Source organism: Salvelinus namaycush, chromosome 29 (genome assembly GCF_016432855.1).
Source record: "Salvelinus namaycush isolate Seneca chromosome 29, SaNama_1.0, whole genome shotgun sequence".
In the NCBI taxonomy this organism is placed as follows: Eukaryota; Metazoa; Chordata; class Actinopteri; order Salmoniformes; family Salmonidae; genus Salvelinus; species Salvelinus namaycush.
The window spans coordinates 88,595-115,546 of NC_052335.1; the positions used below are offsets into that span (position 1 = coordinate 88,595).

Below are 26,952 nucleotides of genomic sequence, written 5' to 3' on the forward strand. Positions count from 1 at the left end.
AGTCTATTTCTGAGATCAAACACAGAACTTTATTAAATTACAGTTACAAGTGCAGTACACAATTATTCCTACTAGTCATTCTCATCACAGTGTTAAGGTCAGTCACCTGTAGGTCTGAGGCGCTCATGTTGAAGGTCTTCCATTGGTTGATGCTGCTGTCTATAGACGCCTGTTGGATCAACCTCTCCCTGCTAGACTGTCCTGGGACTCGCAGCCTCTTTTCCCCACCCTGCAACACATGGTTAGAAAATCATGTAATGAGCATACCTTTACCTATCTAATTCCTTTATACCTGCAAAGGGGCTAGGGATGGAAATCAAATCAAGCAAATCTGATAAGAGGTTAAATTGTCAAACTGGTGTATTGTGGGTACGTAGGAGAGACTCACCAGGCTGCTGTCATCCTCATCATCGGCGTCCTGCTGATGTGGCTCCTCCCCATTCTCTCTGTCGCTATGGTCAAAATGGTCACCTGGGTTCAGGGACTTCTGTGACTGGTTGACCAGGCTGCGGCTGTGGCCAATAGTGCCCAGAGCCAGCTGGGACACGGGGGAGAGCAGGGTGGCACCCAGACTTGTCCGCTACAGAGAGAGAGTGATAAGGCAGGGAGTGTTAAATGTGTCCTTGAGTGAGAGTTAGGTGAGTGGTATAGGAACCATTGCAAATAACACCTCAAACTAGCTGAAACCATTAGTCTATTATGGAGATATAACACTGTTTCTAACTGTAGCATTGTGTCACCATTCATATACGTAAATGACTGGGTTAAGCTCACCTTTGAGACATCTTCCTTGGCACCATGTTTAGCGTTCTTCAGTAACTTGGACAGCGGCTCTGAGGAGAGACAGATTGGACAGGACATGTCAGTCATAGAGGCAGAGAAACAGGCCCAGTCTACTGGCATCAGCACCAAATAATTTACAGCGCCTTCTTCCTGTCCCTGTACTTCCTGTGTTCCTTACCTGACTTCCTGCGGACCCGTCGAGGGGAGGGGCCCTCCTTGGTGTGGGGGCTCCTCTTGTTCCTGTCGGGACTGTATTGGAACCCTGGGTGGTCTGGAGAGGACAGGGGAGAGGGAATGTTACAGACACTCAAATAAACACCCATGAACGTAATGATCTTATAATAGTCACAAGAGGCTCCAATCAATATCAAATGGATACTTACGCATAGCATCCATCTCCAAAATGGCCTGCTTGGCCTGAAAATCAAGAGAATAAAACTAAAACAAACAACAACCATTAAGGCAGATTTCCACAACTGGAGGCACACGGGTAGTTTTATTTGGATACCCAAGTTTTCTGAGCAAAAATTCATATTTTTATGAAAAATATAAAATCATTGATGGATATAAAAAACTAAAAACACCAGGAAATCCGCTCCAAAAGATTTTTTATTTGGAAATCTATTCCTAAGTATTCCCACGCATAATAAACAGACGCATGTGATCATATATCAATTATATCTGTTAGGGCTTCTTGCGATCAATTTGCAGTCTACAAATGATTTGTAATTATGTTCCGGCACCATAATCATCCGCTCAAGAAAAAAATTATTCAGCAGCTGCATCTAGTTGATGATCCCTACATTAAAGGGAAATTTCAAAAATGTTCTACTTCATATTCATCATCTCAAGCAACACCCCAACATCAACATATGTGAAAATGGTGCATTTCTATGTTTTCTAGTAAAAAAGAAAGATGATAAGTGTTTCCAATGACATCAACCAATTAGTAGGCAATTAGTAGGCAATGCCAACTCATAACTTGTTAAAATCACACAATGCACACCGATAATGTCATTGGAAACAATTATCCTCCTGTATCTTTTTTACTACAAACCTTACAGTACCAGTCAAACTTGAAACACCCATTCATTCAAGGGTTTTTATTTGACTATTTTCTACATTGTAGAACAATAGTGAAGACATCAAAAATATGAAATAACACATATGGAATCATGTACTAACCAAAAAAGTGTTAAACAAACAAAAAATATATATATTTGAGATTATTCAAAGTAGCCACCCTTTGCCTTGATGACAGCTTTGCACATTCTTGGCATTTTCTCAACGAGCTTCATGAGGTAGTCACCTGGAATTAATTTCAATTAACAGGTGTGCATTGTTAAACGTTGTGCAATTTCTTTCCTTCTTAATGCATTTGAGCCAACCGGTTGTGACAAGGTTTACAGAAGACAGCCCTATTTGGTAAATGACCAAGTCCATATTATGGCAAGAACAGCTCAAATAAGTAAAGAGAAATGACAGTCCATCAGTCCTTTAAGACATGAAGGTCAGTCAATGAGGAAAATGTCAAGAACTTTGAAAGTTTCTTCAAGTGCAGTTACAAAAACCATCCAGCGCTATGATGAAACTGGCTCTCATGAGGACCGCCACAGGAAAGGAAGACCCAGACTGCTGCAGAGGAAAAGTTCATTAGAGTTAACTGCACCTCAGATTGCAACCCAAATAAATGCTTCACTGAGTTCAAGTAACAGACACATCTCAACATCAACTGTTCAGAGGAGACTACGTGAATCAGGCCTTCATGGTTGAATTGCTGCAAAGAAACCACTACTGAAGGACACCAATAATAAGAAGAGACTTGTTTGGGCCATTAAACATGATCTCCGCATGTGTGGATCCCGCCGTGAAGCATGGCGGAGGAGGTGTGATGGTATGGGGGTGCTTTGCTGATGACACTTGGGGATTTATTCCGAATTCAAGTCACACTTAACCAGCATGGCTACCACAGAATGCTGCAGCGATACGCCATCCCATCTGGTTTGCGCTTAGTGAGACTATCATTGTTTTTCAACAGGACAATGACCCAAAACACCTCCAGGCTGTGTAAGGGCTATATGACCAATAAGGACAGTGATGGTGTGCTGCATCAGATGACCTGGCCTCCACAATCACCCGACCTCAACCCAATTAAGATGGTTTGGGATGAGTTGGACCACAGAGTTAGGGAAAAGCAGCCAGCAAGTGCTCAGCATATGTGGGAAGTCCTTCAAGACTGTTAGAGAAGCAGTCCAGGTTAAGCTGGTTGAGAGAATGCCAAGCGTGTACAAAGCTGTCATTTAGGCAAAGGGTGGCTACTTTGAAGAATCTCAAATATAAAATATATTTAGATTTTTTAAAACACTTTTTTGTTTACTACATGATTCCATATGCGTTATTTAATAGTTTTGATGTCTTCACTATTATTGTACAATAAAGAAAATAGTACAAATAAAGAAAAACCCTTGAGTAGGTGTGTCCAAACTTTTGACTGGTACTGTATAGTCATTCAATTTTCACATATTTTGATGTTGGGGTGGTGCTGGAGATGATGAATATAAAGTTGAATATTTTTTAAATGTTCCTTTATTAAAGTGAGCTCTATATTACAGACATCATTACTACATGATTCCATATGTGTTATTTAATAGTTTTGATGTCTTCACTATTATTTTACAATAAAGAAAATAGTACAAATAAAGAAAAACCCTTGAGTAGGTGTGTCCAAACTTTTGACTGGTACTGTATAGTCATTCAATTTTCACATATTTTGATGTTGGGGTGGTGCTGGAGATGATGAATATAAAGTTGAATATTTTTTAAATGTTCCTTTATTAAAGTGAGCTCTATATTACAGAGTTCGGTAATCCTATACTTGAGGTTGATATATGGGGCTTCCAGACACCAGATGGCGCCAGACAGTAGTCTTCACCAAACAGAACAGGACTACTTTACAATATCAAGTTTAACAAGAGATCCCTTTATTGTAATTACAATGAACACTCTCAACAATTTCCTCCGGACAAAAGCATAATTTTCCATTTGCACCGGAGCCAAGACTGAAGGAAGAGAGTGGAGAGCGATAGCGAGAGAGGAGGAGGAAAGGAAGTAAGCGAGAGAGGGGGGATTGAGAAAGAGAGAGAGAGAAAGAGAGACCATTCCACTCCCTCCCACTCAGTGTTGTGTTTATGTCGTAAGTGAGCACACACATTGCTTGCTCCGTGTCTCACCTTGGCTGGAATTTTAGCCGGGTGGTTTTCAAGTATGAGTCTCTTCAGATGCAGGATCCACATGCGTTTGTCCTGCTGGGATTTGGCCTGGGGGCGGAAGACAACACAACAGAGAGGAGAGAAGAAGAAAGACAGATTAAGGGAGAGACTTTAAACGGTGTATAAGACGATTATCACAAACCCATAACAACAGTGGATTCTGACCTTCTACTCCTCTATGTGTTTGTTACGTAAAACAGATTATGGAATTGTTTGAAGTGAGTACCCAAACACTCACGTTGAGAAATGACAAACCCTTCTTATCCACCCTAAAGAATTGAACAAGTCTGGAGTGGTGGGCTTGGCAGGGCACAAGTGATATAGTACAATTTACTTGTACTCTATGCTGTACAATCGCCTGTGGAATATGCTCTAGTAGTGGGGTGGAGTTTTGCGTTACCTGTACGGTGTGCTGTAGTTTGGGGTTCTTGTAGTGGAACACACTGAAGCTGAGTGGCTCTTTCGGAATGACTTCCACCAACATCAGGTTGCAACACTATAATGACATAGAGACATGGCTAGTATGATGGATGTCTTTCTATTATGGTACACCTTTTGGGAGATAGTTTTGGGAGATATTTTAGGGTTAGTGTCGTCACTAACCAGGATGTGGGCCTTGTAGGTGTAGGCCTCCTCACGTTTCTTGGTGACCAGCAGCAGTTTGTCGAACAGGAAGAGCGTGCGCTCATTCTTGGCTCGTTGCAGACGGAACGTCCCCTCCAGAACCAGCTCCCCGTAGCCAATCAGATCAGGCCCCTTCCAGTTGGTCAGCAGACTCTGGATTTCCTGAGAGAGGGAGGGAGATATAGGGTGGAGGAGGAGGAGAGGGGTTAGAGTGAATGAAAAGGAGAGGGACAGGGATAGAGAGGGTGGAGAAGAAGAGGGGTTAGAGTGAATGAAAGAGAGAGGGACAGGGATAGAGAGGGAGGAGGAGGCGAGGGGGAGAGTGAGTAAGAGAGGGATAGAGAGAGCGGAATAGGATCAGAGAAAGGTAAGTGAAATAAGTGAGAAAACAAGAAAGGACAGAAGAGAAGGAGGAGAGAAGAGCCAAACGAGAGAAGAGAGGAAGGAGAGGAGCGAGAGAAAAAAGGACAGAGAGATTTAGACAGGTCAACTAAGCACTCTTTAACAGATCCTGACGAAATACTTCCACACACATTCTTTCACTCATCTGACCATCTGATCATCCTCCCTCCCCATAGATTAAAGCTACACTTTCCCTTTTTTCTGCCTACTGTGTTATGCAAGGCCATCCTTAGCCCTGGAAAACAATGTATTGCATAACTTAGATGAGACTGAAACCAAATAAGCATCCCAAATGGCACCCTATTCCCTATACAGTGTACTACTTTGACTGGGACCCATAGGGCTCTGATGAAAAGTAGTGCACTATGTAGGGAATAGGGGGGACATTTGGGATGCAAACTAGACTGGCGAAGGCTAGGGGCACGATGGGAGGATCTGAGGACAAAACCCAAGTCCTGTATGTGGGCTCACACACACCTGCATATGCAGATGTGTGTGAGCATGTGTGCCTATGTACCTGTTTACATGTTTAAGCATGTTCATTTGGAAGTGTTAATTTACCTGCAACCTGACAGCGTGTTCATGTTTCCTTTTCATGTCGTTGATGTGCCAGGCTACTCTCTGCATGGTGTCTATGGCCTCCTGCACCACCTCATACGTCTCTGTGTCCTTCTCCAGGTGGTTGGCTATCTCCTACAGGGGGCAGGAAATACACCCGGGGTTAGAGTGGGTAATGTAATCGGCTAGATGTACGTTAGACTGGGTACCATCTGTTTCTGTAATAGCCAGCAATGTTTGCCTGGTTTTTCTTGGCAATAGAGTTAGCTAGTTCAAAAATAGACTGGTGGCTAACTGTACATACAGTCCATTAGAGCTAACTGTACACACAAAAATGCAAGTTTTGGATGCAGTTCTGTGTGGTTAGGCTTACAGTGTGTGTTAGAAGTACAGTGCATTCAAAAAGTATTCAAACTCCTTGAATTTTTCCACATTTTCTTACATTACAGCATCATTCGAAAATCGTAAAAAAGAAAAGAAAATCAATCTACACACAATACCACATAATGACAAAGCAATAACTGGTTTTTAGAAGAAAAAAAAGATTTAAAAAAATGTGAAATATCACATTTACGTAAGTATTCTGACCCGTTACTCAGAACTTTGTTGAAGCACCTTTGGCAGTGATTACAGCCTCGAGTCTTCTTGGCTATGATGCTACAAGCTTGGACCACCTATATTTGGGGAGTTTCTCCCATTCTTCTCTGCAGAGCCTCTCAAACTCTGTCAGGTTGGATGGGGAGCGTCACTGCACAGCTATTTCAGAGATGTTCGATCGGGTTCAAGTCCGGGCTCTGGCTGGGCCACTCGAGGACATTCAGTCTGAGGTCCTGAGCGCTCTATAGCAGGTTTTAATCAAGGATCTCTCTGTACTTTTCTCCGTTCATCTTTCCCTCAATCCTGATTAGTCTACCATTCCATGCAACTGAAAAACATCCCCAAGGCATGATGCTGCCAACACCATGCTTCACCATAGGAATGGTGCCAGGTTTCCTCCAGACGTGACGCTTGGCATTCAAGCCAAAGAGTTCAATCTTGGTTTCATCAGATCAGAGAATCTTGTTTCTCATGGCTGGAGAGTCCTTTAGGTGCCTTTTGGCAAACTCCAAGCAGGCTGTTATGTGCCTTTTACTGAGGAGTAGCTTCTGTCTGGCCACTCTAGCATAAAGGCCTGATTGGTAGAGTCCTGCAGAGATGGTTGTCCGTCTGGAAGGTTCTCCCATCTCCACAGAGGAACTCTGGAGCTCTGTCAGAGTGACCATCAGGTTCTTGGTCACCTCTCTGACCAAAGCCCTTCTCCCCCCATTGCTCAGTTTGGCCCAGTGACTCGCTCTAGGAAGAGTCTTGATGGTTCCCAACTTCTTCCATGTAAGAATGATGGAGGCCACTGTGTTCTTGGGGACCTTCAATGCTGCAGAATTTTTTTGGTACACTTCCGCAGATCTGTGCCTCGACACAAACCTGTTTCGTAGCTCTAGCGACAATTCCTTCGACCTCATGGCTTGGTTTTTGCTCAGATATAGTGTCAAGTGTGGGACCTTATATAGACAGGTGTGTGCCTTTCCAAATCATGTCCAATCAATTGAATTTACCACAGGTGGACTCCAATCAAGTTGTAGAAAAACATGATCAATGGATACACCTGAGCTCTATTTCGAGTCTCATAGCAAGATCTGAATACTTATGTAAACAACGTTTTTTATTTGTAATACACTTGCTAAAATGTCTAAAAACCTGTTTTAGCTTTTTTGTTATGGGGTATTGTGTGTAGATTGATGAGGATGTGTTTGTCTTTAATCCATTTTTGAATGAGGCTGTAATGTAACAAATCGTGGAAAAACTCAAGGGGTGTGAATAGTTTTCGAATGCACAGTATGTGGGGCTTTGCTTGTGTGAGGTAGGTGTCATTGAGTGTGTATAGATGTATTACTAACGTGTAGCAGTAAGTGGTACTTGAGGATCCTCTGCACTGGCTTGAGCAGGTAGGAGCCCAAAGGCAGGGAGTGTCTCAAAGATTCCTGACGTTCCCGGAAAAACTTGGCCAATGCCTTATTCCTCATACACTCAGTCAACACAGCCACTGACCTGCAGAGGGAAAGGGGAAGGGAGAGAAGGAAAAATAAAACCTGATATTAATCCTAGGAAACAATGACAGATATTGTAGACCAATTAAAAGACAGAGTGACTGATCACATGCGCACACAGTCCTGTCTGAGAGGACGGAGCAAGGTCAGCTCAAGGCCCATGGACTTTCTATGCTGTGACCTACAGAAAAAGGAAAGGCCAAATAGGAATATATTTGAGTGTGTGTATGAATGGGCTCTTGTAAGGATTTTTGAGACCCTCAACCACCCCCTCACACAGCTGGTGACCCTAGCCAAGGTCGCACACGACCGGCACGCATGCATGCACGCACGCACGCACGCACATTTAGAATAGGAACCAAGGCTGCTGTATCTCAGTCATTCTGAGCTCTCAGTTTGGGTTTCGTAGAGAGAACAATGTGAGGCCTGTGTGGAACTGCACTGTAATGTGGACACACACACACACACACACACACACTATCTGTAACTACCCTATTAATCATCATCGATAATTTCAGGTTTGCTGTTTTTAGTGCGTCACAACCATTGTGAAACACACAGCCCTCATTAGGTTTCATTGTGAAGAATTGCCTCATGTTTTTGGTCCCCAGACACAAGCACGCACACACACACACGGTTTCCTATAACAACAGGTCGTTCACACAAGGTGAAATAAAACATTAAAGTCGCTGAGTATGATAAGATGATGGGTATAATACCCATCTGTCAGAGTAGGGGCTGTAACTCCGTCAATATGCTCCATATAAAAGAAAAAAGAAAGAGGGAGGGAGGTAGAGAAAGCGATAGAGAGACCTTGGGGCATTAACTGTCAGTGAGGCATAGAGTTGGACTCCTGTTGGGTTGGGCTGTATATCAAGGCTACACAGAGAGAGAAAGGCTGAGGTATTGTAGCTCTATACAGACAATACAGAGCTATATGACACTCTGGGAATCAAGAACGTGAAGGTGAGATTCACCTGTATGCAAACCCAGATCACATAAGGTAACAATGTAAATGCTTTTACATACATTCATACTTCATATTAGACTTTCAAACACGCACAAACGTACACGCACAAAGACACAATAAAAGGGGGGCAAACTATTTGTGTTTAATGCAGCCATAGTTGGGGTTTCTTACCTTGGGTAGTTGGTGCAGTACTGAGTGTAAATGTGGAACTCTTGACTCTGGAAATGAAAGATAAAATAATTACATTCGTGTTACATTAGCATTAGTACTTGCAAGCATTCATACCAGTAGCAGAGAAACTATCTTCTCATGAATCAACCAACATTCCTCTTTGACTAGAGAATTTTAAAGACCTTGTAAAATGTTTGTGAACGTGAAAGTGAGAGTGAGTTTACATTTACAGTGAATGGATTAGTGTGTCTGTATCAAGGGGAAGAGGGGTGGTCACTTTGGATGAGTCAGTGGTAAAGCGTTCCTGAGCAATGCTTACTGAGCTAGAAACAGGGAATAAGGAGGCCTCTCTCTTTAGTTTTAAGTTAGAGAATGAAAGTTAACCTTATTATTATGATTACCAGTATCCATGTCTTATTAAAGGCTCTGTTGAGCACTATTCTGTAGGCCAGGGCTCCTCAACTCTCTTCCTGGAGAGCTACACTCCTGTAGGTTTTCAGTCCAACCACAGTTGTAACTAACCTGGTGGAGTTTAACAACCAGCTATTTATTAGAATCAGGTGCGCTAGATTAGGGTTGGATCGAAAACCTACAGGACGGTAGCTCTCCAGGAATAGGCTTGGAGAGCCCTGCTGTAGGTGCTGTGATTAAAAGCCCCCTTGTTCCATCCCTGCCCCTTTAATTTGTCAGTTTCCATCTCTCATGCATTCATGCATTACAAACACAGAGGCAACATGACTTATCAAAGCTGGAATGAACCTTGTTCTCCTCCTCCCTTACTCTCATTCTATTCCATTTTCTCTACCTCAATCTCGCTGACTGTCTCTCCTGTTCCCTGTCTTTCGCTCAGTGTCTCCCTTCTTGGACATTTACTTATCTTTCCATTTTTCCATACCTCCTTGTCTCACATTCTGCACTAGCCCTCTATCGTTCTTATCTCTCTCCCCACTCATGTCCATCTCTCCATACCCTTCTTCCTTACTCATCCCCCTATCCTTGCTGCCGAGGCAAACACATCAAATCAAATGATTTGGAGTTGTGTAACTGATAATAGCTCTGGTCCTGATTGTGTTCATAATGTGTCTATAAATACTCTGGGTTAGGCCAAAGACAGGAAGTGGACAGTTATAACAGGAAACAGCATCTTAAACAGACGGGGAAAGATGATGGGGAGCTGTCCTGTTCTGTAGCTTTGCACACTCATACTGTACAAACACACACATGTACTGTACACACTCTAGGAAAATAACGTGTGATTCCATCAACACAATCACAAAGAAAATACAAATATAGAAATATTTCACACACACTTCCATTCAGACCAAAAAATTACTCACATGCACACATCATACCATACATGCAGTAGCAGTCAAAAGTTGGGACACCTCTACTCATTCAAGGGTTTTTCTTAATTTTTACTATTTTCTACATTGTAGAATAATAGTGAAGACATCGAAACTATGAAATAACATATATGGTGAAGCTGGTTGAGAGAATGCCAAGAGTCTGCAAAGCTGTCATCAAGTCAAAAGGGTGGCTACTTTTTTGGTTAGTACATGATTCCATATGTGTTATTTCATAGTTTATGTCTTCACTAGTATTCTACAATGTAGAAAATAGTAAAATAAAGAAAAACCCTTGAATGAGTAATGTCCAAACTTTTGACTAGTACTGTACATGCTGTACACGTGTATGTGCGAACACACACACACACAGCCTGGAGGTTCCCCGTGGGAAAAGCAGTAAATTGTGAAAAACAGGGTTTTGAAATAAAATCAAGCTTTATTTATGAAGCGCATTTCAGACATGGAATGCAACACAATGTGCTTTACAGGAAAACAACTAATAAAAACAAGTGAAATAAAAACAAATATTTACTTCATCAGAGGATAAAAACCAAAAGAATAACAATACAAACTGAATGACTAAAAAATACCAGAAGGAATAGCAAAGCTAAAGGTTTTAAGATCACTTTTAATAATGTCCACAGTTTTGGCCCCCCTCAGGTTCTCTGGCAGGCTATTCCAGAGGCTGGGGGCATTATAACTAAAGTCTGCCTCTCCATGCCTCTTGGTCATAGGCCTTTGGGATAGTTAAAATGCCAGTGTTAGAGGACCTGAGGGACATACTGGGTACATAACTTAAAAGCATGTCTGACATGTATTGAGGTGCACAGTCGTGGATTGATTTAAAAACCAATAGAAGAATCTTAAAATGTATTCTAAAACTCACAGGCAGCCATTGCAGAGACCTTAAAAACGGTGTAATGTGTGCTCTCCGGTCTTGGTCAGTACCCGTGCTGCAGCATTCTGTATGTTTTTCAGTTGACCAATAGCTTTCTTGGGTAGACCAGATAAGAGAGCATTTCAGTAGTCAAGCCTGCTTGCAATAAAAGCATGGATGAGTCTCTTTGTATCAGCCTGAGAGGGAAATGGTGGTAAAAAGCTATTTTGGTCACATTTCTAATGTGTGATTCGAAATTGAGTTCAGAATCTAAAATAACACCTAGGTTTTTTACCTGATATTTTGTCTTTATTGCCCGTGAATTAAAATGTATGGCCAGATTCTCTCACTGTGCTTAAGCTCCAACAATAGTGTATAAGAGGTCATACAATAAGTTTTGTAGTGATTCATATGTTGATGATGTAAAGAATATTTGCTGGTCTGTGGTGTGTAATGAGGGGCAACCAGACGCTGCACTTGACGCATTTATGAAACTAAAGTCAGCAAAAAAAGAAACGTCCTCTCACTGTCAACTGTGTTTATTTTCAGCAAACTTAACATGTGTAAATATTTGTATGAACATAACAAGATTCAACAACTGAGACATAAACTGAACAAGTTCCACAGACATGTGACTAACAGAAATTGAATAATGTGTCCCTGAACAAAGGGGGGGTCAAAATCAAAAGTAACAGTCAGTATCTGGTGTTGCAGTGCATCGCCTCCTCATGGACTGCATCAAATTTGGCAGTTCTTGCTGTGAGATGTTACCCCACTCTTCCACCAAGGCACCTGCAAGTTCCCGAAAATTTCTGGGGGGGGGGGGGGAATGGCCCTAGCCCTCACCCTCGATCCAACAGGTCCCAGACGTGCTCAATGGGATTGAGATCCGGGCTCTTCGCAAGCCATGGCAGAACACTGACATTCCTGTCTTGCAGGAAATCACACACAGAACGAGCAGTATGGCTGGCGGCATTGTCATGCTGGAGGCTCATGTCAGGATGAGCCTGCAGGAAGGGTACCACATGAAGGAGGAAGATGTCTTCCATGTAACGCACAGCGTTGAGATTGCCTGCAATGACGACAAACTCAGTCCAATGATGCTGTGACACACCGCCCCAGACCATGATGGACCCTCCACCTCCAAATCGATCCCGCTCCAGAGTACAGGCCTCGGTGTAACGCTCATTCCCTCGACAATAAACGCAAATCCAACCATCACCCATGGTTAGACAAAAACCGTGACTCGTCACTGAAGAGCACTTTTTGCCAGTCCTGTCAGGTCCAGCGACGGTGGGTTGGTTGCCTATGGGCTGGTGAGGACCTGCCTTACAACAGGCCTACAAGCCCTCAGTCCAGCCTCTCTCAGCCTATTGCGGACAGTCTGAGCACTGATGTAGGGATTGTGCGTTGCTGGTATAACTCGAGCAGTTGTTGCCATCCTGTACCTGTCCCGCAGGTGTGATGTTGTTGCCATCCTGTCCCGCAGGATGTACCGATCCTGTGCAGGTGTTGTTACACGTGGTCTGCCACTGTGAGGATGATCAGCTGTCCGTCCTGTCTCCCTGTAGCGCCGTCTTAGGCGTCTCACTGTACGGACATTGCAATTCATTGCCCTGGCCACATCTGCAGTCCTCATGCCTCCTTGCAGCATGCCTAAGGCACGTTCACACAGATGAGCAGGGACCCTGGGCATCATTCTTTTGGTGTTTTTCAGAGTCACTAGAAAGGCATCTTTAGTGTCCTAAGTTTTCATAACTGTTTGAGTTTATTTTATTTTTACAGGGACAGTGCACATTAATCAACGTTTCAGTAAAAGTGACGATTTTAGCCAGCTGGCTAATTTTCAACCGCAGTCCCTGGGCAGGTTATTAAAAACAACAATATAAACTGTGACCTTAATTGCCTACTGTCTGTAAGCTGTTAGTGTCTTAACTGGTTCTGTCCTATGAAAAACTGACTTTGTCCGATGAAAAATAAACTGCTGAGAGATCATTACACTGTGTTTGTGTAGGTATATCAGAGGTGTATCTTCTTGTCAGCCAAATCATCAGCCAACTTAGGTAGCATGTGTAAAAAGGAGAACTTCTGCGGCTGTTGCACATGTGCATCTGTGTAGTCTTTATCAAATGGAATGTCCACTTCTATGTGCTTGCTTGGTGTCCAGACGACCAGCTTGGAGCTCTGTAGGCCCAGGCCCATCATGGTCACAGTATTTATGCTGCAGTAGTTTGTCGGGTGGCTAGGGTCAGTCTGTTATATCTGGAGTATTTCTCCTGTCTGATCCGGTGTCCTGTGTGAATTTAAGTACGCTCTCTCTAATTCTCTCTCTTTCTCTCTCTCTTTCTTTCTCTCTCTCGGAGGACCTGAGCCCTAGGACCATGCCTCAGGACGACCTGGCACGATGACTCCTTGCTGTCCCCAGACCACCTGGTCATGCTGCTGCTCCAGTTTCAACTGTTCTGCCTGCGGCTATGGAACCTTGACCTGTTCACTGGACGTGCTACCATGTCCCGGACCTGCTGTTTTGTTTTGGACTCTCTCTCTACCGCACCTGCTGTCTCTAACTCTGAATGATCGGTTATGAAAAGTCAACTGACATTTACTCCTGAGGTGCTGACCTGTTGCACCCTCGACAACCACTGATTATTATTATTTGACCCTGCTGGTCATCTATGTACATTTGAACATCTTGGCAATGTTCTGTTATAATCCCTACCCGGCACAGCCAGAAAAGGACTGGCCACCCCTCATAGCCTGGTTCCTCTCTAGGTTTCTTCCTAGGTTCTGGCCTTTCTAGGGAGTTTTTCCTAGCCACCGTGCTTCTACACCTGCATTGCTTGCTGTTTGGGGTTTTAGGCTGGGTTTCTGTACAGCACTTTGTGACATCAGCTGATGTAAGAAGGGCTTTATAAATACATGTGGTTGATTGACTTGTGTCTGAAAGAAGGAATAAGAAAGCACATTGCCACACAATTACAATACAATGGTCAATACTTGTAATAATACAGCTAATAATCTATTTTCTGGAGAAAAAAATGTACCCACCTGAAGGTAGTACCCATCTTTTCCATTGGGACGAATAGGTACTGTCCATCATCCAAGCTTTTGATGTCACCATTTGGCGAACTCAGAAATTTGACGTGGAACTCTTGAAGGGGCACTTGATCTCAAGGAGCTGTGTTGCATCAAGGATCCCATCTGGGCTGGCTCCCAACCAAGGATGGTCAGGGTGCACCACCAGGCCTCTGTTCCCCACAACATGCCCTCTGCTCTCCAGGAGTGTGATGACATTGACCTAATTGTCTTTGCCATGCTTTGTTGCTGTATTGCCAGTGAAGGTTGGGTACAAATGCTCATTTACACATTTTTGGGGATCTGTGGTGTTTCGTTTTGGGACTCATTTCACTGTGCTGGCTGTTAGATGCAGCTTCCTAGCATCATGCCATAGTTGTGAAGTACTTTGGATCTTGGTTTCTTCCATCAATGTAGCTGCTTGTACGGGGGATAATTTGATGTAGGCCTCATAAAACAATGTGCACTTCCTACATGTAAGTGTTGTGCTGTGTTCAGTGTGACACAGTGTGTTCGTGTGGGCTGAATCATGTTGACTTGGGTCTGCCTTGCTGCTGCTGTCTACATTTGCTCTGTAACTTAGCTGAAGAAGACCATTTGTCTGGAGCCGAAATAGTGGAGCCATTTCCGAGTTGATGTGGCTTGTGAACTCTGCATGGTTCCTAAAAAGTCAGGGGGAGGTTGTGGAATCGTCCTGTGATGACGTTGATTGGCCTGAATATGTGTGGTGGGGTCTGTGGTGTTTAAAATGTATGTGTTTCGTCTTCCTCAGCCCTACATTCTAACTCACATCTGAGTTCCACTTCCTTTGCACATCATTGCATGCCATTCCTGTTTTGCCCTGCCTGACTGCACTCTCAACCTACATTGAAGAAAATATTTTTAGTTATTATCTAACCCAGTGTTTCCCAAACCTCTCCTGGAGTACCCGTTGTCCTGCACTTTCTGGTAATTTTTGGTCGTTACTTTACTGACCTTCCACAGAATTGCTGCAGCATGACTACAAGAGCATCCTGGCACTGCAATACATGAGCAACCCGCTGTCTGTATGACACCTGTCGTTGATGCTAGTACCCACGCCTTGTGATGAGATGCGTGCAGGCTCTGACTCGGCTCCATGTCTGCTTTTAGGTAGACAAGGTCGTCTCCAACATCCTTCAATAACACCCGAACAACTTTGTTACTGTGTAGGTATTGGTACGCCTCCAAACTTTTTAAGTTGCTCATCGCCTTACCATCGCAAGCTACGGATTCAACAAAGTAAGTAAATATGCTACCGTACGTGATACGAGGCCACTTCTTCACGTCATCTTCCCAACTATCATTTGCGTAGGGTAAAGGTAGGCTAATACTACCCTTTTTGATATCCATCCACCATTGTGTTCCCACATCATTATTAGTTTGGCAAGCTCTTCATGAATGAATGAATGAAGAAAACGTTTGTTTACTTCAAACCGGAAATAACACCCATAATTCCCACAAGGCATCATGGGACACGGGAAACTTGTGGATAGATCAAATTCCGAAATGAGTATGCAGTTTAAGTATGTAGTATTCGGACACGGACAGTGTGTGTATGTGCACGCTTGGAGTTTTTATTGGTTCCCAACCGGCTGTTAAAGAAGGTGTGCGAGAGATAGAGAGAAAGAGGAATAGAGAAAGAGAGAGTATCGTACCTTTGATACAAAGCACTCTGCGATGGCCACAGGGTCTGAATTACATTTCTCCAGGTCATGTAGCAGATCTCTGAAAAACAAAATCACTTCAGGATATCACTACCTCAACCACACACGTGCACACACGCAGGCACGCACACTTTCTTCTAATCCCTGCCTACATGTACATACTGTATCTACCTCAAATACTCCAGTATCCCTGCACATTGTAAATTTACCTTGTATTTAGCTTCCTGTCTTATTTTTTATTTTTTTACACACACACACAGACACACAGACACACAGACACACAGACACACACACACACACACACACACACCTAATTAAATCATACAAATTACTCCTTATTGATCTATGTTCTAAAAAACAAAAAAACAAATGTAACTTAGGACACATTATTAGGTCCTAGGGTGCTGTAATCAGAACAAAAAGTCACTTCCATGAATTGAAATATGTTCCCTCTCTGTGTGTATGCGTGTGTCCCTTATTCTTCTTGGTTGATGTAATAACTGTCAACTGGTGTAGCTATAGTTACATGAGTAGGGCATGATGTCATTGTCCCTGTGTTGCTGTGTATCTTTGTGACAGCGGCCAACTAAGGGGGCCTAGCCTGAACCATGAAAAACAGCACCAGATTATTATTTTTCCTCCATCAAACTTTACAGTTGGCACTATGCATTTGGGCAGGTAGCATTCTCCTGGCATCTGCCAAACCCAGATTCGTTGGACTGCCATATGGTGAAGTGTGATTCATCACTCCAGAGAACGCGCACGGTGATCTTGCTTGGCTATGGAAACCCATTTCATTAAGCTTTTGGCGAACAGTTCTTGTGCTGATGTTGCTTCCAGAGGCAGTTTGGAACTCGGTAGTGAGTGTTGCAACCGAGGACAGACAATTTGTACGCGCTACGCGTTTCAGCACTCGGCAGCTCCCTTCTGTGAGCTTGTGTGTCCTACCACTTCGTGGCTGAGCCGTTGCTGCTCCTAGACATTTCCACTTCACAATAACAGCATTTACAGTTGACCAGCTCTAGCAGGGCAGAAATTTTACGAACTGACTTGATGGAAAGATGACATCCTTTGACGGTACCACGTGTAAGGTCAATCAGCTCTTCAGTACGGGCCACTCTACTGCCAATGTTTGTCTATGGAGATTGCATGGCGGTGTGCTCGATTTTATACAACTGTCAGCAACGGGTGTGGCTGAAATAGCCGAATCAACTAAATTGAAGGGGTATATACCCACATGCCTTTGGCCATGAAGTGTATATAGATAGATACAGTTTACAGCACACACCCCCCCCCCACCCTCTTATCGACAGGTGACACAAACCATCTTCATTCAGTAGATGCTTTGGAGACTGCACTCTATATTTGTTTTAGGTATGTGTGTTTACCTCTTTGAAGTTGTACAGTAGGTGATTGTTGTTTACCTGTTGAAGTGGTAGATGTCGCGGATGTTCCCAAATAGAGCGCCTCTATCCTCTGAGCTCAGTGCTAGACGAGACTGGTTACTGATACACTCAAGGTAATCCTAAAGAGAGAGAGAAAAAATGTTTTGGGGGAGAAACAATGTACAGTATGTGAATTCATGTAATTGTATTTTTGACTTAAAAGGACTGATTTTTGGAATACAATTACAGAATATATTTCATGCCAATAAAGCACGTTGAATAGAAATTAGAAAAAGTGAGAGAGAGATAAAGAAAGAAAGAGAAAGAGGGTGAGAGAGAGAGAGAGAAAAGAGAGAGAAGAGAAGGGGGAGAGAGATCAGTTATCTCACCTACATCAAAGTGTTTCGAAGGATATCCCATCATCAGTCATGTGAGAAGGACAGTATGCCTGACATGCTCCCTGGCATCACCCTGCCAACCCACCATGAAACACATACTGAATACGCACACACACACAGACAAAAACACACTCTCCACTCATAAATAACCACAGCATCGCAAACTCTTTGAGACCACTACACTTCACTTATTCAGCTCACACATTCAATCTGCTTTAACACTGCTAAGAAACACACTTCACACTTGAACCGAGTTTCTGTCTAGTAAAACAAAGGGGCCCACAGCCACACTTCTCTCTGACTTCTCCAGTCTCAATCCGCCTACAGACTCTTCAGTGCGTAATCCAGATGGCTGTTTACCCAGCACAGCAAAATGTCAAACGGGCCTACAGAGTGTCCAAAAGCCAATAGGACAGGATACACTGGTGAGAGGCTTGTAGAGCACTGTCTCAGGAACTGATACTGTGTACTGTGTTTATGCAGGCGGAGACAGATGGTCTCAGGTGATTATACATCTTAGCTTTCTCTCCACACAGTCACAGATGTGCACGCGCACACACACACCACTCCTCCGCATGCACGCACACATACTTTTTCCCTCCTCCTGTCTCTCCACTCATCTCTCTTTTGTCTCGTTTCTGTCTCGTTGGATGTGTACAGTACATTCTCTCACACTGATACCATCTATACCTGCAGGCTACACAAAGTAGCCAAACTACATCTCACCTCAAACACACACTGTGTCAACACCCCCCTCTACCTCTCTCACACACACACACACACACACACACACACACACACACACACACACACACACACACACACACACACACACACACACACACACACACACACCACACACACACACATTCTTCTAATCTCTGCCTACATACTGTATCGTATCTACCTCAAATACTCCAGTATCCCTGTAAATTTACCCTGTATTTAGTTTCCTCTCTTATTTTTTGTGTTTTTTTTTCTTATTATTAGCTATACTATTTTTGATATTCTGTAGTTGTGCATGTGACAAACACAACTTGAAATACAACACACACACACTTTCCAGCCCAGCATCTGCACAGCTGTCCTAACCACAAACAGGTAGGACCAGCCATGTTGAAACGACGTGGAGTGAAAATGGATCTTTATGGAGGTGTAACGACTTTTAAAAACAGACTTGTCAGACTGTGTGGGCGCAAGCCATTATTGCATTACAGCAGAGAAAATAACTAGGCTGTCTTACACTGAGTTTGACCACCCACACACAGGGCACACACACAGGGCACACACACCCTCATCTGCTGGTGTGCATGGTTTCTAATCCTGACCTGGTTATTAGGACTGTAAAGACCGCACCCTGTCCAGTAGATTAGATTGTTTGGTGAGGTCATCCTCTCCTCTCCTGGGTAGTGACAGAAACAACCAACTAGAATCACCCAGAGGGGAACTCAGGCTGAACCATTGTGTAACAGAGCATGGGTGAATGTTCATATGGAGGATTTAAGGGTGAATGGGCAGATATAGGGGTTTCAGGGCAATGGTTTAGGGTCAGGTTTGAAGGTAAGAGTTTGGTTGGAGTTTTGGCTTGCAGCTTGGATAATGGTGGTTGGTGGAGTCACGGTCGGGGACCAAGATCATGTTTAGGGTTGGGTTAGGGCTGGGTTCGGGTCATTGGCCACGGTTAAGGAGTAAGATGAGACTTTTTAGCCATGGGTCACAGATGTGGCCTGTCCTGACCCAGTCAATCAACACAGCCTAGTGTGAGCCTGATCACACACACAAACACACAGTGTTAAAACCCCACAGCATGCTAAACACACATACCTCAGACACACAAGCAGCTATACACACACACACACTCCTAGCTAAGCTTCTTCAACAAAATATAAACTGCTTACACGTTACACATTAAAGGGATCGTTTTTTCCTTCCATTCAAGTCATGGGACCGATATTAGCATTTTTCACACATCATGTTCAAATAATCTATAAGTGACTTTGTTGAGCTTCACAATACATTTGAGATACTTTTGAAATATTTGGACAAGATTTGGATGCACGAAAAATTCTAATATTGGTCCCATGACTTGAATGGGATTTGTTCCACAAATGCTAAAACATTAGCATTTGGAAACAGTGAGAGGGAAACTAACCCAAAGCATGGATTGTTGTCATACATTATCTTACACCGTAAAGTAACCAGTATATAATTTAGAAATTTGGGTGAACTATACCTTTAACACTCACATACACTTTCTCTCAATCTCTCCAAATCTAACACACACCGATACACTCCTCACTCCATACGCCCATGTGAAAGCCAATTCACTAGGACACGCTAACTCCAAACATCCATATTCCATTTCTGGAACCTCACATAGCAAAGTCTCTGCTGAGAATTCCCAGAAGCACAGGGATTTCCCCCGTGTAATCCCAAATTCCTGTTCAACATCAAATGGGGGGGGGGGGGGGGGGGGGGTTTCTACTAAGCTATATTGAATTGTTTTAAAAGGTCGTACTAAGGATCATTTTGCTATTTGAATTAGAATTTTTGGCGCATTTTCTGGCTAGCATGCCCTTTATTGTTGTTTTCCTTACAAATATTAACTTTGGATGTGTGTGTTCCAATCAAAGTAAGTGCCTTATTTTCGATATATCGTGTTTTCGTTTCTACAGTAGCATTTTTCATTAATTAATTTCATTTATTTAAATTTATTTAACTAGGCAAGTCAGTTAAGAACAAATTCTTATTTACAATGACGGCCTACACCCGGCCAAACCCTACACTGACCTGGACCAATTGTGCGCTGCCTTATGGGACTCCTGATCACGGCCGATTGTGATATAGCCCAGGATTGAATCCGAACCCTGTGCTGCAGTGCCATAGACTGCTGTGCCACTCAGGATCCCCATACTGTATGCATGTATGGAGCATAATGTATTTACTGTTTTATTCACGTTTTCAAGTACTGTTGACAAATCATGCATTCCGATTCTTGCATAGATTGTAATGGACACATATGATGTGTGTAAAATACTTTTTTGAAGGTTGTACTAATTATGATGAGCTGATTGAAATGCTAAGCTATTTGCCAGCTATGTGTGGCGCCATGTTTGTTGACATTATACAATGCATTCTGGTTGTCACGTAAGCATCTGTCAGACCAAAGATTATTACAAAACAAGGTGAAGGGATGGTTCACTTGACTGACTTATGGTGCTTTCAAGACATTTGAGGTCAAATATGAGGTCAAATCATGACGTCAATGATCTTCAGGTCAGAAAGTCAGAGCTCTACAAAGAGGTCCGAGTTCCCGAGTTGGATTTCTGAGTTGGATCACTGTTTAAAATGATTTTTCCCAGTCGGAGATTGTTCCCCCCCCCCCCCCTCCAGAGTTCCCAGTTGTCTTGAACGCTCTGAAGTCTGAGATTTCCGAGTTCCCAGTTGTTTTGAACAAGGCGTCACATTGTAACTATGGTACCTAAGGGTTGCCAGCTCAGACCCCCCTTTCCAGGTGTTTTATTTATATTTAACTTATAAACTTCTCCTTTGTTTGCCGTCCATTTATTGATAAATCCCCCATCATCGTAATATTTCCTGCATGATATCCCCCCACGATACCTTCCCACATCTCTACCTCCCATGTACTTGAAATCCCCCCACAAATGAAAATAACCCCCCCACAAGCCCCCCTAAAATGATTTAATCCATATCTGGCAACCGTGTTTAGCTTTCGCAGTACGGTTAGTGTAGGGAGTAGGCTTGTGTTTGGGGTGATGATCTGTGAGGTGATAACATTTGATTTGCTTTGTGTTTAGTCAAAAACTGTAAACGACTTGTCAAGTCAGGTGCTCCGGTTCTTGTATACACTGTAACAAGTACATAGAAGATTTGTAAAAAACCTAGGTGTTATTTTAGATTCTGAACTAAATGATTAATCACATATTAGGAATGTGACCAAAATATAGAGAATCTGAGGGGGCCCGAAACTGTGGACATATTTAAAATACACCTTTTAGCTTTGCTTTTCCTAAGGGTGTTTTAGTTGTTCAGTTTTTATTGTTATGTTTCAGTTTTTTATCCTCTTATGTTTGGTGTGTAGTAAAAATATTTGTTTTTTCCTGTGAAGCACATTGTCGTGCATTCCATGTCTGAAATGTGCTGTATAAATAAAGCTTGATTTGATCAAATATTTATAATATGCTAAAAAGTGGCCAAACTAAGTTAATATTTCTCATGCAATGGGCACAGCCATCTTTGACTTTGACTTTGTTAATTTGCGTCATAGTGAACAGCATTCTGGGATTAGGGAGTTTTCACTTGTCAAACATAAACAAACATGGCTGCCATCAAAGAATTTAGCTGCTGTTTTTTTGTCATCACAACGTGTTATTTAGACTGGCTTATGGAATGAGTTTGGCTGTGGATGTGTTCCGTGTAATGCTTGGATGATGAAGTTCGCATTTATCTTTTACAATAAAACATGAAATTGAGGAATAAAGTTGTGAAGACCTTTATTTCCCATCAGTACAAAACTTTGTTTAGGTGCTTTTCAGACAAGAATGTTGTTTAGACGCATTTGATGCATCATACGTTCTGTTGCTACTTTTCCAATGACATAGTTGCGATGGTACGCTGCAGGGACCACTCAACAAAGATCACAAATATGTGATTGTACTCGTCAAAGGGTTAATAGCAGTAAGCGTTGGGAGGGTTGACAAATATTGAAATGAAGGGGTGAAAAATTATGTTCCTGTCTAAAAGTGTCTAAAAGTGTAGTGGAAGAGTGGGTGTCCTGCCCCATAGATCTGCTAAGGGGGTCATTGAGTAGTTCATTGAGGAATACAGGTCTTAATAAGGGGAGTATACGTCTTTAACTTCTTTGGGCTGCAGGGGCAGTATTGAGTAGCTTGGATGAAAGGTGCCCATTTCAAACGGCCTCGTACTCAATTCTTGCTCGTACAATATGCATATTATTATTACTATTGGATAGAAAACACTCTAGTTTCTAAAACCGTTTGAATTATATCTGTGAGTAAAACAGAACTCATTTTGCAGCAAACTTCCTGACAGGAAGTGGAAAATCTGAAATCGATGCTCTGTTCCAGGGCATCCCTATTCATTTGCTTGATATGTATTAGTATACATGCACTTCATACGCCTTCCACTAGATGTCAATAGGCAGGGAGAGAAGAAATTGAGTGTATAGCTTGATCTGAGGTCGAATAAGAGCTCTTGGCATGACGTGACACCAATTTCGTGTTTTCTGGAAGACGCGAGAAGGAACCGGGGATTGCCTTCTGAAAAGCTGTCGTTATAGACGGCTACTATCTCCGGCTTTGATTTTATTTGATAAATGTGACAATGTCATCGTAAAGTATGATTTTTCAATATAGTTGTATCATATTATTGACATTTTTTCGGGAGGTTAGGCGTGTTGCGTTCTCTGCATTTGTTCAGGAAGGAGAGCTTCGCGCCACTTGGCTAGTGTGCTTGCTAATTCAAGAGGGAAAAATGCCATTCTAAAACTAAACAACGATTGTTCCCGACAAAGGACCCCTTGTACAACATTCTGATGGAAGATCATCAAAAGTAGGACCCATTTATGATGTTATTTCATATATCTGTCGAACATGTGTACTATTAGTTTGCGCCCAGATTTTGGGCACTCTCTCGCCATAACGTAAGCTGCATGTCGTAATGAAGTTATTTTTAGAATTCTAACACGGCGATTGCATTAAGAACTAAGCTATCTTTAATTTGCTGTCCAACATGTATTTTTTAGTAACGTTTATGAATAGTTATTTGATTAGATTAGGTGCCTCTCCAAGATTTCTCCGGACATTGTTATTGCATTTTGCCTAGTATTCACATTGTATAACCACGATTTGTGCCGCTAAATATGCACATTTTCGAACAAACCATATATGTATTGTGTAATATGATGTTATAGGACTGTCATCTGATGAAGTTTGAGAAGGTTAGTGAAAAAATTAATATCTTTTGCTGGTTTATTCGCTATCGCTAACGTGCCTAACGAATCAATGCTGTTGTGTGGTTGGCTATTGTAGTAAGCTAATATAATGCTATATTGTGTTTTCGCTGTAAAACACTTAAAGAATCGGAAATATTGGCTGGATTCACAAGATGTTTGTCTTTAATTTGCTGTACACCATGTATTTTTCATAAATGTTTTATGATGAGTATTTAGGTATTTCAATTTGGTCTCTGTAATTGTTCTAGCTGCTTCGGTGCTATTTCCGATTGTAGCTGCAATGTAAAACTATGATTTATACCTCAAATATGCACATTTTTCGAACAAAACATAGATTTATTGTATAACTTGTTATAAGACTGTCATCCGATGAAGTTGTTTCTTGGTTAGTTTGGTTGGTTCTTGGTTAGTTAGGTTGGTTTTGTGCAAGCTACCTGTGCTGTGAAAAATGTCTGTGCTTTTTTGTATTAGGTGGTGAGCTAACATAAATATACGTGGTGTTTTCGCTGTAAAACATTTTAAAAATCGGACATGTTGGCTGGATTCACAAGATGTGTATCTTTCATTTGCTGTATTGGACTTGTTAATGTGTGAAAGTTAAATATTTCTAAAAAATATATTTTGAATTTCACGCCCTGCACTTGGATGGGCTGTTGTCATAAGTGTACCGGCACCGCCCTGCAGCCATAAGAAGTTAAAGTGGTGCTCCTCAGCTCTGCTCAGTGTTTAGCTAACCTACTTTAGACATTGTTATCACAGCTCTAAATCCCTCTTCCTACAGCACCGTTCTCTCCCCCTTTCCTCTTCTCCTCACCCTGAACGGAGGGAGAAGGGATAGTGTCACGTCCTGACCATAGTTCTTATGTGTGTTGCTTGTTTTAGTGTTGGTCAGGACGTGAGCTGGGTGGGCATTCTATGTTGTGTGTCTAGTTTGTCTGTTTCTGTGTTCGGCCTAATATGGTTCTCAATCAGAGGCAGCTGTCAATCGTTGTCCCTGATTGAGAATCATATATAGGTGGCTTGTTTTGTGTTGGGGATTTGTGGGTGGTTGTTTCCTGTCTTTGTGTTTTCACTGCACCAGCTAGGACTGTATCGGTTTGCCAGATTTATTATTTTGTATTTGTTAAGTGTTCACGTTTATCGGTCGTATTAAACATGTTGAGCACTGGCTACGCTGCGTGTTGGTCTGATCCCTGTTTCACCCCCTCTTCTAGTGAAGAGAGGGAAGGCTGCCGTTACAGATAGGGTAGGGGGAATGGGGGGGGGGGAAGCAGACTTTTCCTTCAAACAAACTCTCATCCTCATCCTCCTCCCTCACCCCCTCCCCTCCCCTCCCCTCCCCTCAATCCCTTATTCCTCTCTTTCTGAAAGGGTTTCCTGCTGGATGGGACCTCTTATAGACGACAACCGTTCCGCCTATGACCCTGCTACCCCCCCCTACCCCATACTTCACCAGTCTCGACTCAGACCAGGAGAGGAAGAGAGGAAGTGGGACGATGGGGGAGAGAAGGAAAGGACAGGGACGATGGGGGAGAGAACTCAGCCCCACATTACTGTGTCACACTCACGTTTCATCTGTTCAGTATCATATTGGATCAACAAACTGGGCCTGATATGAATCTTCTTTAATGCCAATGTTTGCCCTACTTTCACATACACATGAACAGGGATGGTCACGCACTAAATTATATTGTGTATCAGAGCCCTTCCTGAGACATATAATTTAATACCCGCACACACTCCCCTCTTTACTCCAACCATACATTTCTTTTAACACAGAGACAGAAACACATTTAAAGGCACCGGGCGGGTGTATATCAGTATGAATGTGTATTTGCAGTTCAAACATAGTCGTTGTCAGCAGTGTGTGTGCGTGTGTAAAACAGTTGGACAAGCAGAGTGTCGGGTTACCCTGCCTAACCCCACCCGTACACACAAGTGACCCTGTTAAGAGCTACAGAGACAGAGAAAGAGGGACGCCAGGCCGGCAACAAGGTGTTTGTGTCACGTGTGGCAGGAAATCCCTGCAGGAGAAACACTAGGAGAGGTCTCTGACTGTCAACTCCAAACTAGTAATTGAAATCCTCCCATTTTTATGTTCCCCCCTGAAATAGTAACCCGAGTTAACTACTCCTGTGTACCAGGATATGGGTGTTGTCTGTGGACCTCACACTCACCCATCTTGACTCGTGTTCTTTCTTACACAGGTCCTGACTAGTATGATAGTATGTTCTGTAATATTCTTCTTTACTATGCTATCTGTACCATGCCAGTTAGTCTTATACTGTATGTGCTATCCTACTGAGATAGCTGGTGTATCTTTCCAGTGGTTGTGTGGTACCATGTTCCTCACCTGTACAATGCTGCGCAGGTCCTGTACGTAGGTACTTTCAGTGTCCAGTATTTCCTGAACCACCCTGTCCACATACTGCACCCTTGGCCCCGGGGTGGACATCTCCCCATCCTCTGTGTCTGACTCTGGGGTCTGTGCAGACCCATGTTTAACCATCTCTCTCCCAGTCTCTGTCCCGCCATCCTTCCTCTCCTCCTCATCCCCACACCCCAACTGCCTGGCTGGAACCAGCTCCAACCGGATCGCCCCGGAGTCCAGGTCGCGGTTCGAAGCGGGATGACAATGAGAGGAGGGGCTTAAGGTGGAGCGGCTGCCCAGTGAGCAGTGGCTGTCCCGGGAGGAGGCGGAGGAAGAGGTGGAGCCGTAGCTGATTGGACGCTCGCCGCTGTCGGGGGAGGAGTCCATGCTGTGGGCAGAGCAGTAGCGTAGGGGGGCTTGGCGGATATCGGAGTGGCGGAAGCGACCTGGAATGCCCACGGAGCTTAGGACCGAGTCGGCGTCTGGAATGTCCGGCAGAGGAGGGAGGGCATCCGTGTAATCGTCTGAAGGGAGGAAGAGAGAAAAGGAAAGTGTGAAAACTGAGACCTTCATCATTGTCCTCTCATCCAGTACAGAGCAATGAATGTCAACACTCACAGAACAGAAAAATGCTTAAAGGCTTCAACTATCCCCCAAAGTAAAAAAAAAAAATATATATTTCCACAGTTCCCCTATATGGATTCCAAGTGGCAAGCTTGCCAGGCCACAGCCTAACTGGTCTCTCTCGCTGTCTCTCTCTCTCTCGCTGTCTCTCTCTCTCTCTCGCGGTCTCTCTCTCTCTCTCTCGCGGTCTCTCTCTCTCTCTCTCGCGGTCTCTCTCTCTCTCTCGCGGTCTCTCTCTCTCTCTCTCGCGGTCTCTCTCTCAAATTCAAATTCAAATTCAAGCTGCTTTATTGGCATGAAAAACATTGTGTCAATATTGCCAAAGCAACAATGTA

The 26,952-nt window shown here is 43.2% G+C and overlaps 1 protein-coding gene across 1 annotated transcript in view; it reads right to left on the reverse strand.

Moving 5' to 3' along the window:
* Positions 1 to 26,952, reverse strand: part of LOC120024380 (pleckstrin homology domain-containing family G member 1-like) — a 102,212-nt gene that overhangs the window by 5,370 nt on the left and 69,890 nt on the right. The window contains exons 2-15 of the mRNA XM_038968610.1: positions 25,976 to 26,517; positions 17,269 to 17,369; positions 15,836 to 15,905; positions 8,862 to 8,908; positions 7,571 to 7,721; positions 5,640 to 5,771; positions 4,656 to 4,838; positions 4,453 to 4,548; positions 4,014 to 4,100; positions 1,167 to 1,200; positions 962 to 1,054; positions 775 to 833; positions 389 to 580; positions 107 to 229 (exon numbers count right to left, since the gene is read on the reverse strand). Of these exons, the coding sequence (XP_038824538.1) occupies positions 107 to 229; positions 389 to 580; positions 775 to 833; positions 962 to 1,054; positions 1,167 to 1,200; positions 4,014 to 4,100; positions 4,453 to 4,548; positions 4,656 to 4,838; positions 5,640 to 5,771; positions 7,571 to 7,721; positions 8,862 to 8,908; positions 15,836 to 15,905; positions 17,269 to 17,369; positions 25,976 to 26,517 (1,910 nt within the window). The remainder of the gene's footprint in view (positions 1 to 106; positions 230 to 388; positions 581 to 774; positions 834 to 961; positions 1,055 to 1,166; positions 1,201 to 4,013; positions 4,101 to 4,452; positions 4,549 to 4,655; positions 4,839 to 5,639; positions 5,772 to 7,570; positions 7,722 to 8,861; positions 8,909 to 15,835; positions 15,906 to 17,268; positions 17,370 to 25,975; positions 26,518 to 26,952) is intronic.